Below are 12,759 nucleotides of genomic sequence, written 5' to 3'. Positions count from 1 at the left end.
GCTCAGGTCATGATCTCACAGTTTCTGAGTTTGAGCCCCGCGTTGGGCTCTGTGCTGACGGCTCAGAGCCTGGAGCCTGCCTCGGATTCTGGGTCTCCCTCTCTCTCTGCCCCTCCCCTGCTAGTGCTCTGTTTCTTGAAAATAAATGTAAAAAAAATCTTTTTTTAAAGTTGTGTGCAAAGTGTACCTCAAAGCCACACTACCAGGGGTGCCTGGGTGGCTTAGTCCATTGGGCATCCGACTCCTGATTTCTGCTCAGGTCATGATCTCACGGTTTGAGTTTGAGCCTCACATCAGGCTCTGTTCTGACAGCATGCTTGGGATTCTCTCTCTTCCTTCCTCTCTCTCTGCGCCTCTCCCACTCATGCTTTCTCTCTCAAAATAAATAAATAAACATTTTTTTGGAAAGATCATAGGGGTGCCTGGGTGGCTTAGTTAAGCATATGACTTCAGCTCAGGTCATGATCTCATGGTTTGTAGGTTCAAGCCCTACATCAGGCTTTCTGCTGTCAGCACAGAGCCCACTTTGGATGGGAGCTCTCTGTCCCTCCCCCGCTCACTGACTCTCTTTCTCAAAAAGAAATAAACATCTTTAATTAATTAATTTTTTAGAAGACCATAACAAGTGTTGGTAAGGATATAGAGCAATTGGAACCTTCATATACTTCTGATTGGAATGTAAATTGACACAGCCACTTTGGAAATAGTTACTAGTTCCTCAGAAGATTAGACATAGATAGAGTTGCCTTATAATCCAGTAGTTCTCCTATCTCCTAGGCATGTACCCAAGAGAAATGAAAACAGATAACCACACAAAAACTTGTACATGAATGTTCATAGCAGCATTTCTCCTAATAGCCAAAAGCCAAAACCAAATGTTCATTAACTGATAATAGATACATTCTAAGTGGTATATCCATACAATGGAATATTATTTGGCAATAAGGAAGTACTGATACATGCTACAATATGATGAACCTTGAAACATTGTACTAGGCAAGGAAACTAGTCTCAAAAGATCACATATTGCATGATTCCATTCACATAAAATGCCCAGAATAAGCAAATCTACAGAGAAACAAGGTAGATTCATGGTTGCCTAGAGCTGGGAAGGTTGGGGGGATCTGGGAGTAACTGCTGAAGAGTATGGAGTTTCTTTTTGGGATGATAAAAAAATTTTTTTTAGTTTATTTTTATTTATTTTGAGAGACAGCAAGCAGGGGAGGGACAGAGAGAGAGGGAAAGACAATCTCAAGCAGGCTCCACACTGTCAGCACAGAGCCTGACTCAGGGCTCAGACTCATAAACCATGAGATCATGACCTGAGCTGAAGTTGGACGCTCAACCAAGTAAGCAACCCAGGCACCCCAATGATTCAATTCTATACATTACATTACTCAGTGCTTATCAAAATGGACTCTTTCTTGATCCCCTTTATCTGGCTTCACCATCCACCTCCCTTCAGGCAACCACCAGTTTGTTCTCTGTATTTAAGAGTCTGCTTTTTCCAACCGACACATGACAAAATGCTCAACATCACTCATCGCCAGGGAAATACAAATCAAAACCATACTGAGATATACCACCTCACACCTGTCAGAATGGCTAACATTAACATAGACAACAACAGATGTTTACGAGGATGCGGAGAAAGAGGATCTCTTTTGCACTGCTGGTGGGAATGCAAACTGGTGCAGCCACTCTGGAAAACAGTATGGAGGTTCCTCAAAAAACTAAAAATAGAACTACCCTACGACCCAGCAATTGCACTACTAGGTATTTATCCAAGGGATACAGGTATGCTGTTTGGAAGGGGCACATGCATCCCAATGTTTATAGCAGCACTACCGACAATAGCCAAAGTATGGAAAGAGCCCAAATGTCCATCGGTGGATGAATGGGTAAAGAAGATGTGGTAGGGGCGCCTGGGTGGCGCAATCGGTTAGGCGTCCGACTTCAGCCAGGTCACGATCTCGCGGTCCGTGAGTTCGAGCCCCGCGTCAGGCTCTGGGCTGATGGCTCGGAGCCTGGAGCCTGTTTCAGATTCTGTGTCTCCCTCTCTCTCTGCCCCTCCCCCGTTCATGCTCTGTCTCTCTCTGTCCCAAAAATAAATAAAAAACGTTGAAAAAAAAAAAAAAAAGATGTGGTATATATACACAATGGAGTACTACTTGGCAATCAAAAAAATAAAAATAAAATCTGGCCATTTGCAACTATGTGGATGGAACTAGGGGGTATTATGCTAAGTGAAATTAGTCTGTCAGAGAAAGACAATTATCATGTGACTTCACTCATGAGGACTGTAGGACACAGAACAGATTAACACAAGGGAAGGGAAGCAAAAATAATATAAAGACAGAAGGACAAAACATAAGAGACCCTTAAATATGGAGAACAAACAGAGGGTACTGGAGGGGTTGTGGGAGGGGGGATGGTCTAAATGGGTAAGGGGCATTAAGGAATCTACTGAAATCATTGTTGCACTATATGTTAACTAACTTGGATGTAAAATTTTAAAAATAATAAAGTAATAAAAAATAAAGTAGTTAAAAAAAGTCTGCTTTTTGTCTCTCTTTTTGTTAATTTGTTTCTTCTACATATGAGTGAAATCATATAGTATAAGTCATTAACTAGTTTTTAACATTTTATTGTGGAAATAGTCTAATACAGATGGTCTCCAACTTATGATGGTTCGATTTAGGATTTTTCTACTTTACAATGGTGCAAAAGTGATACACCTTCAGTAGCAACTACACTTTAAATTTTGAATTTGGATCTTCCTTGTGCCAGCAATAGGCAGTAAGATCCTCTGTCATGGGAGTGCCTGAGTGGCTCAGTCAGTTAATTGTCCCTCCAACTTTGGCTCAGGTCATGATCTCACGGTTGGTGAGTTTAAACCCTGCATCGGGCTGTCTGCTGTCAGCCAGGAGCCTGCTTCAGCTCCTCTGTCTCCCTCTCTCTCTACCTCTCCCCAGCTCATGCTCTCTCTCTCAAAGATAAACATTAAGAAAGAAAAAAGATCCTCTCTCATAATACTGGGCAGCAGCAGGGTGCCTCAGCTCCATCAGCTACATGAGCCCAGGTAAACAACCAATAAATACACTGACCACCATTTGTACCATACAACCACTGTTAGGTGTTCCCTGGTGGTCTAGTGGTTAGGATTTGGCACTCTCTCCCACACAACCACTGTTTTTCACTTTCAGTACAATATTCAATAAATTAGATGAGGGGCACCTGGGGGTTCAGTCAGTTAAGTGTCCAACTCTTGGTTTCAGCTCAGGTCATGATCTCGCGGTTCATGAGTTTGAGCCCTTCATCGGGCTCCATGCTGGCAGCACAAGCCTGCTTGGGATTCTCTGTCTCTCCCTCTCTCTCTCTGCCCCTCTCCCTCATGCATGCATGCATTCTCTCTTAAAGTAAATAAACTTAGTTCGTTCTTTGAATTTTGACAAACGTGTAGGCCTGTATGACTTAAAGCCATTGTTTTAATATTTAAAAAAATATTTTTAATTGTTCAGAGACCTTCAAAATAACGTGGGTCTCAAACTCATGACCCTGAAATGAAGAACTTCATATTCTACCAACTAAGCCAGTCAGGCGCCCCTCCTAAACTTGTGTTTTAATGCATCTTTCATAATTAACACATCAGAGACTTTGCTGTACCAAAATCTATATTTTCAGAATAAACAGAGTGCCTACAATTGTAATAATCTGTGGGATAAGTCAATGAGTGAAAAATTTTTCACTTTTTTTTATTGTGGTAGTAGTATACATAACAAAATTTACCATCTTAACCATTTTTAAGTGTACTATTCAGTTGTTACTGATGCATTCACATTGTTGTGCAACCATTACCACCGTCCATCCCTATAACTCTTTTCATCTTGTAAAACTGAAACCCTGTACTCATTAAACACTAACTCCCATTCCCTCCTCCCCCCAGCACCTGGCAACCACTATTCTATTTTCTGACTACTCTAAGTACCTCATTTAAGTGGAATCACATAGTAGTTGTCTTTCTGTGACTGGCTTATTTCACTTACCCTAATGTCCTCAAGGTTCATCCATATTGTAGCATATGTCAGAATTTCCCCTGTTTTTAAAGTTGAATAATATTCCATTGTGTGTATATATGCACACCACATTTTGCTTATCCATTCTCTTGTCAATGGACATTTAGCTTGCTTCCACATTTTAGCAATTAAGAATGCTGCTGTACACATAGGTGTACAAATAATCTCTTTAAGACCCTGCCTTCAGTGCTTTGGGATATATACCCAGAAGTGGAATTGTTGGATCATATGGTAATTCTATTTTTAATTTTTTGAGGAACGGCCATACCGTTTTCTATAGAGGCTGTACCATTTACATTCCCACTGAAAGCACACTAGGGTTCCAATTTATCCACATCCTCACCAACACTTGTTTTTTTCTGTTTTTTTTTTTTTCTAGTAGCCATCCTAATGGGTATGAAGTGGTATTTCATTGTAGTTTTGATTTGCATTTCCCTAATTATCCAGGGTGTTGAGCATTTTTTTCGTGAGCTTATTGGCCATTTGTATGTCTTCTTTGGAAAAATGTCTATTCAACTCCTTTGACTGCTTTTTGAATTGTGTTGATTTTTGTTGTTGTTGAGTTTTAGGAGATCTGTATATATTCTAGATATTGATCCTTTATCAGTTATATGATTTGCAAATATTTTCTCCCCTTCTGTGCATTGCCTTTTCTCTGTTTATATCAAGTGTCTCTTGATGTACAAATATTTTTTAATTTTCATGAAGTCAAATTTGCCTGTTTTTTTCTTTTGTTACCCCTGCCTTTGGTGTTGTCAGTGAATGAAATTTTAAACCAGTTATTTCGTGGTATATTCAATATTGTTGTAGATTTTCTTCTTTTCAAAAATAAGCAAACCAAGATTTCTTTTTCATGTGGAAAAAACAATGAGATAGAAAACAGTATCACCTTCCTAAAGAAATGCTACCCAGGTTGTACTAATTAATGAGAATTTCTTTGCCTTTTGTCCAATGCAGTCACTACAACAGGCTCTGTGATCATAATAAATTTTTATGCATTTATAAGAAAAATACAATAACATAGTTTACTAATGACCTGTTTTAGTCAGAAGTACTTCCTTTTTAAAAGTATAAATGTATAGGGGCACCTGGGTGGCTCAGTTGGTTAAGCTTCTGACTTCAGCTCAGGTCATGGTCTCACGGTTTGTGGGTTCAAGCCCCATATCGGGCTCTGTGCTGACAGCTCAGAGCCTGGAGCCTGCTTCAGATTCTGTGTCTTCCTCTCTCTCTGCCCCTCCCTTGCTCACATGGTGTCTGTCTCTCTCTCTAAAAAAATAAACAAACATTAAAAATATGTATATATAAATATATAATATAAGTTATATGAAAAAGGAGATCCTTAAATGGAAAGTTCACTCTGAATTTGTATTTTAAACCAAACCTCAAAATTTTCAAAACATTTTTCATGTACCTAGTGATACCAAGGCCCAAAGTTTATTTCACTCCATGCCTGTGGCATCATTTTACAAATTAGATAAAACGGAAATCATATGGACAGATTCAGAAAAGATAGAATTCACTAGTGTTTTTGAATATGTGGCATGGCAGTGTGCCTTTTGTACAATTAAATAATGAAATATTAATTGCACATTTTTCAAAATCACAAAGGTTATATGTCTCCCTGGAATCTAGAAAGTATTTCTTTCTATTTCCTTATTTCTGTTTCTTCGTATTTCTTAATTACCAAATCTGGGTTCGGCAGCACAGCTTTCTCAAGGCTCCTGTTGCATCAAGGGTCATCTTTGTGATTTCCTCTGAAAACAACTATACATTAACATACAAGGTTTCAGTGGGGGATGGAAAAGGGAAAGGTGTTAATTCAGATGTTATGAAACTGTGATAATGCCATTATTTAAGGCACTTATTTGGGTATGTTTATACTTTGTAGTTTTATAAATAAACCCAAGGGGCTCCTCCTGGTTGTCACAATCCTCCTTGAATCTCGTATCCTGTCTGTCTCTTCCTATCCGACAGTAGAATTGATGCCGCTCTAATCCCTGGAAGTTTGGAACTAATGAACTGACTGCTGAGCTGCCGCCACGGAGCTTGGTCCCAAACTATACTGTACTTCACACTCGATTTATTCTCCAGATGGCGAGACTGTGCCGCCCTGCCGCAAGGGACCACCTCTTCCACTGGAGTGTAAAAGTGGACGGATGTTGTTTTCTTTGCAGATTTGATCATTCTGAGCTAGAAACTTGCGAGGATGATTAGTTATTAGCTTTAATGGGTGCCAATTGAACCAACTGCACGCATATTTTCTCCTTTAATTTTGGAGTCTGCAGGTCTTGGCGATGGTTGATTTATCCGCTTTCTTACGTCACTGGAGCGTGTCTCTTCCCCAGGTGATAAGAACCGAGTCTCTGAAATCATAGCATGCCTTGGTTCCTGGCCCAGACAGAGTCACATAATACGGTGGCTTATGTATAAGGACAAGTTTATTAGCCACTGGTCCACTGCACTGAGCAGCCCATGGCACGAAATATCGATTGAATGTGGGAAGTTTGGTGACACCACTTTTTATTTAGAACAGGGGCCAATGAAAATTCTGATCTGTGCCTACTTTCTTTGTGACCTCTGTGGAGCCCACCTCTGGAATCACATACTACAGAACACACTATGGTAATTAGTCTCTGCAAAGATCTGACGTAACTGTTGATAAAGGCTTTAATTCCATTCCTTATTCTGGTTTTTTTCCCTCCAGGTTTTCAGATTTTAGAGGAACAAGTTCATCCTACATTAAGAAAAATCATACCAAGGCCATTCTGTAGTGTTAACACATTTAGAATGCAGTTCCTTCTCAACCTCATTTTGAACAACCCATTTTGCTACCAGAATGTAAGACACCCTTCCCCGCAAAAAAAAAAAAAAAGGTCTTTTTTGAGTGGCCTCTTTTTGCTTTAATTTCCTCTTCCTTCTTTTTGCCAGGGAACATTACCTCCCAATCATGTCAGCAAATCACCTTCTGAGAAGGTGGTGTCTGCCAGGCCGTATCTTACTAATCCCCCGAATGAGATGGAAATTGGAAGGATGGTCAGGGCCAAATAGCAGGCAAAGAAAAAGAGAACCAAAGTGTGAAGGGAGCGAGGTGATGCAAAGGAGAGAGCTGTAACAGAGAGAGATTGGTATCAAGGGGAGAGAGAGAAGGAGGGAGAGAACAGAATGAACAAAATTTCTTTCTTTTCACAACTGGGTGGACTGTGGCTCTCTCTAGCTGAGCACCCAGAACTAAACTTAATTGTTCTTAGAAACTGCCTTCCTCTCACCCAGCAGATGGCATGGGTGTGTTTGCTAGCACAGTAACATATTTCACCATTAAAGCACCAAAAAGAAAAAAAAAATCAACATACTTGTTGGTTGGTATAAATTCAGTGAGGTTGTTGGATATTTTGGGATACATAGCAGAGGGATGCACACTCAGTTTATGTAAATTACAACAAGCAACAGCCTGTTAATAAGGATGTTGTGTGGCAATATACCTCCAAAGCCATCATCTTTTTCTGGAAAGGTACAGAATGATGAAGTGGAAAGCACTTGTCTTAATTCTGAGCCAAAAAAAAAAAAAAATCTAATAAAATGCTGACTATTCACTATTCATTATTATAATGTGAAAAGTACTAATCAGATTATGCCTAAAATTGGAATTAGGTATTTCATTTGCAGCCAATTTCACAAGGGTTGAATTTTACTAAGTAAATCAGAATGTGCTGAAACCATGGCAATCTGACTTTAGATAAAAATCACGAACAGGTTTAGCACACAAGCTGTGAACAAACAGTCTCCTTCTAATCCAAATGAAACAACAAAACAGCTTAGAGGTCAGATTTTATTTGACACCTACATGAACAGTTTAGGAAGTTGATGTTGCCAGGCTTCCGTCACCTTGAGCACACATGCAGATTAAAGTAGAGAGTGTGGATGATGATTCAAGTAACTCACATTTTTAAATGCATTTCAGGCTAAATGATCTAGTTAGTTCCCTTCCATTTTCCATTCACTCGGTCCCAGTTGGCCCTTTAGAAGCCCAACCTGCTATTGAAAGAAACCCTGGAAATTGAAATATTTACAAGCTGCAGCAATCCTGAGTTTGTAGCTGTTCAGGCTACATGGAGCATAACGCATTTTAGGTTCTCTGAGGCCATGGATCTAAACACACACACACTGCCAAAGAGCTGAAGGCATTTCTCCCGACAGCTCAAGGTGTCCTTAGAACCATGATGCTGAGCTCACTTCCGCTCTTCACCTGCAGCATTTTCCTGTTTAATGAACAGAACTTCCTATTTAATGAATGGAACAAGGCATGGGGGGGGCAAGTGGATGAGTTTTATAGCTGTGGAACAGCCAAAGGCATGATGTGGAACCAGGCCACTGTTGGCTCCATCATCCCTCACTTTAGCTAGTGTGAGCTCTCTTGCTTTTGTCTAAGCTTGACCTAATTATCAGCAGTCAGGGCTCTGTAAATCAGGGCTCCACAGAGCTGTCCTAAACTGGTCTCCGTACTCTGTTTCCAACTGACCTGACAACTCTAAGCCACTGTTTCCTCACACTGTTTAACTCAGACCACATTTGGAAGCCTTCCCTCCTCTTACTCGGTCGTAGACCTACATCCGTCTGCTTTAAATCTACTGTCCTGGCTTGTCTTGTTGATTAGACTTAGACCCAATATTGGCTCTAATAATTCTTTTTTTTTTTTTTTGTCTCCACTTTGGTTTGCTATTTTCCCAGATAAGTATTGCTGTTCAAATGGCTGTATATTGTTAAGACTTTTTTTTTTTTAACCACATTCATCAGCAGTGAGAAGCTTTAAAGTTTTATTAGTATCATAAAAACCCTTCCCAAATGAAACTACTTTTGATAAGTGTTCATTCTGACAATGAGAATTTGTTGAGGGCTGTTGGCAAGTTGGAGGAATTTGTTTTTGAAACTGAAATTGGCAGGAAGTAATGACCCCAAGTGCTTTCTTTCTCTTAACTCCAACCCCCAGCCCTCAATGTGCTCCTTTCTCTCCCCACCCCCTTCCCCACCTTCAACACCCGAACTCAGAGGCAATAAATAACATGTTTGGTTTCATACAGTTTTTCTAAGGACAATTCATACACTGAAACAGGCTTCAACCTTTCAGCTTTTCCTAACTATGGAGTATAGACTGTCAACTCAGAAAAAAATGTATTTGTCTTCCACTTCATGAGGGGATTTCTTGGTGATATTATTGCCTTACATCTGAATAAGTTGGAGCTTTTTTGTACTGTGGAATGTCATTTTCCTATAAGTGCCTTCTTAATTGAATGTCAAAATTCAACTCAGTTGCAAAAAAATTTTGAGTTAAAAACATGATGCATATGGAAAGAGGAAAAGAAATCCTTATTTTTTCCCTAATGTGACTATGCCAACAGATGAGACTACAATTATCCAAATGTTATGTAGTTCCTTATATTTATTAAACGAGAAAATGCAGGTAGAAAACTGAACCATGCCTAGAGCTTAGTAAATGCTCAATAAATGTTATGTATTAATTATTTCACCTTTCAAGTTGGGAAGAAATGCTAATGAGAAAGAGGACAGTATTATTTAGAAGTGCACCAAGAGTGCTTGGGTGGCTAGTCAGTTAAGTGTCCAACTTCAGCTCAGGTCATGATCTCACAGCTCATGGGTTGAAGCCCTGTGTCAAGCTTGCTGCTGTCAGTGCAGAGCCTGCTTTGGATCTTTTGTCCCCACACCCCTCTCTGCCCCTTTCCTGCTTGCACTCTCTCAAAAATAAATAAATCTTTAAAAAAGAAAAAAGAAGTGCATATGCATTACGGTGGCTGTCATCTCTGTTATAGTCATCTTGAATGAAGTCTGGAAATCAATCACTTGTCTGTCAGATCGGACAACTTGCTTCCAATACCATTTATGTGCTAGACAGGAAATGTGTAGATACAATCATGGTGCTCAGACTCTGAATCCATATAGCAGACTTACAGTCAGTAGGACTGTGTTTCCTCTCAGTGATAAATAAACTTAAGAGATACATTTTATCGACACTTACAGAATGAAGCTCGATCGAGAATAGTAAAAACTCTTGAAGACTTTGATCTGGGCCCAACTGAAAAGTGTGTGAGGGTCAACTCGGTGTCCAGCGGTCTGGCCGAAGAAGACCTGGAGATCCTCTTGCAATCCCGGGTCCTTCCTTCTAGCCTGATGCTGCCAAAGGTCGAAGGTCCTGAAGAAATCCAGTGGGTGAGTAGCTAATGCTTTGCTTTAATTAAAGACTCAGGAGCAGCTATGAAGGAGTAGCAGAAAGGAAGGATTTGGGTGCTGCAGATTTTGAAAACACGTACACGGAACAGAGAAAAAGGGAGCTGAGGAAAAGAGGGGAGTGCAAGAGACTATTGCCTTCACACAAGGGGAGCCTGGCTTTACCCAGCGTGTTCAGAGGAACAACTCCGCTCTTGGGATGATGCTTCTGCACCCTACTCAGATTTGCGGCTTGGACAGGACAGCCTCCTCAGTCTTTGGAAACTAGCTTTTGCCTGAGAATTGGATCACACCTCACACCCTGCCAGGCCCTAACCTCCACCTGAAAGAGCAGGGAAATAAATGGCTGTTACCCAGGTTCATTTGAAGTCTTCATACACAGCGAAAGCACATTAGCCACGAATGAAAAAATGACCCTAGAGGAGGAGAGGGAAAGGTCACTCCTGAGGGCAACTAGAGGAATAAACAGGAAGCTTTTAACTAGTGGTTTTAATTAGCACAGATATTATTTCCTGAACAGCTCTCCAGTTCGTCCTTTTTTAAATTGCTGACAGGTGTGTTTGTGTTTCACGACAGACTTTTCAGCCAATAAAAACCTGGCATGTCAAATTACTTAAGAAAACTTTGAAATGGGCCTAATTATACTATGATTGTTTTAATTGTTAAAGTAGGGGGAGGCTAGATTTTATTTAGGAGTTGCTATGATTTTGCAGATCTCTGCTGAATAAAATAACTGTCCATTGTGCCCCTCCAGGGCAGACAGGCTGTGACTCATCAGTGCTGGAAGCTTGGTAAGGGCATGTGGACAGTGGTGATTTTAAAGCCACATCTGGGATTATCTCTAAGGCTGTGGCTGCAAATACAGCAATACAATGAATAGTTGTAACACCTGAGAAAACCATTCCCTTTTCTAATGCACGTAGATGCCTTGGATCTATACTTTCCAATGCTATAGCCACCTGCCACATGTGGCTACTGAGCGCTTGAAATGTGGCAAGTCCAAATTGAGATGTGCTATAAGTGTGAAATACACACGGGATTTTGAAGACTTAGGAGCCCTCTCCCCCCAAAAGACTGTAAATTATCTCAATAATTTTTATATTGATCACATGTTGAAATGACTATATGTCAGATTGGGTAATAAACATTATTTTCTTTAAGATTTTTTTTTGTTTTACTCCTGAAACCCATATTACATTATATGTTAACTAACTAGAATTTAAATAAAAATTTGAAAAGAAAAAGAAAAGCAGGCTACAAAAAAAATGAATAAATAAAAATAAAGAATAAAGTTTTGTTTTTTTTTTTTAAGTATTCTCTACACCCATCATGGGGCTTGAACTCACAACCCTGAGATCAAGAGTTGCACGCTACACCAGACCAAGCCATCCAGGCGCCCCAGGTTGAATAGACATTATTAAAACCACATTAACCTGTTTCGTTTTACTCTTTTAATGTAGCTACTAGAAAATTTAGAATTACATATGTAGCTGCCATTCGGTTTCTGTTGGACAGCTCCGTGTTGGAGTCTTCTTGAAGACCCACGTTCAAGGACCCATATTTACTGTCTAAGCTGGAGTTCGTCTCTCCAAGGTCACCCCTCAGAAGCTGGGAGATACTGGTTATAGTAGGTTACACTCTCTGAGGCCTCCTACCCCATTTGAACGTGTCTTAAATGGATTGAAATGGAATCTGAAGCCACTGTTCCCTTTTGGTTTCATAGTTAATGCCTGTTTATCACCATTATTACCCTTCATTTAAGAGACGAGGACCCACCCCAGCCTTCAGCTACAGCTCCTGTTCACTGTTTTAAATCCTTGGATAGAAATAGGATTTCTAGTTAACAGAAGTCTTTTGGGCTGTTTATTTTTTCCTCTCCGTTTGTATTTATGTGAAGCATAAAACCCAGAGCCTGATGCACAACTGAAAGATGGGCTTCCTTGTTTTCTTTTGTGTGAGAATCTCTTGCTGGTCTTTTGTCGCTAGTGTGGGTTCTTGTTTGACTGGCACGGCTTATTGGACTATAACAAGCGTGACTCTGCCTCCTTTGTCGCGGGACAATTCTCCCACAAATCCCGAACAGTGTGCATTCTTCCAACACACTATTGGGTGTGCACTGGAATTGAAAGAATTGCTGAGCCCTGCTACTTCATCTCCTCCCCAATCTCTTTGTGATTTTTTCCCCTTCTTTTCCTCCACCCCCCTCCCCCTTCCCCTCCACCTCACTGAAATGAACACTTTACCAGGCCGGAAACATTTAATCGTCTCCTTTTGAAAAAATTAATTGAAACTTCTCCACTAGTTACCTTTTGTGTCAGTACTTAATGCAATTTTTTAAGAAAGAAGGGGAGGAGGAGAAGGAGAATGGGCTAGAATATTTAATGTTCAAATGCCCCTATTGGCTTAAAAACAAAAAAGCATTAGAGATTTTTTTGTAAGAACAGGA

The 12,759-nt window shown here is 40.2% G+C and overlaps 1 protein-coding gene across 9 annotated transcripts in view; it reads left to right on the top strand.

The window, feature by feature from the left end:
* Window positions 1-12,759, top strand: part of CLYBL (citramalyl-CoA lyase) — a 264,184-nt gene that overhangs the window by 207,067 nt on the left and 44,358 nt on the right. For all 9 annotated transcript variants that reach the window (XM_058743881.1, XM_058743891.1, XM_058743870.1 and 6 more), the window contains exon 3: window positions 10,107-10,295. In XM_058743881.1, coding sequence (XP_058599864.1) covers window positions 10,107-10,295 — 189 coding nt within the window. The remainder of the gene's footprint in view (window positions 1-10,106; window positions 10,296-12,759) is intronic.

Source organism: Neofelis nebulosa, chromosome 1, assembly GCF_028018385.1.
Source record: "Neofelis nebulosa isolate mNeoNeb1 chromosome 1, mNeoNeb1.pri, whole genome shotgun sequence".
Lineage (NCBI taxonomy): Eukaryota > Metazoa > Chordata > Mammalia > Carnivora > Felidae > Neofelis > Neofelis nebulosa.
This window is presented reverse-complemented; position numbering and strand designations above follow the sequence as displayed.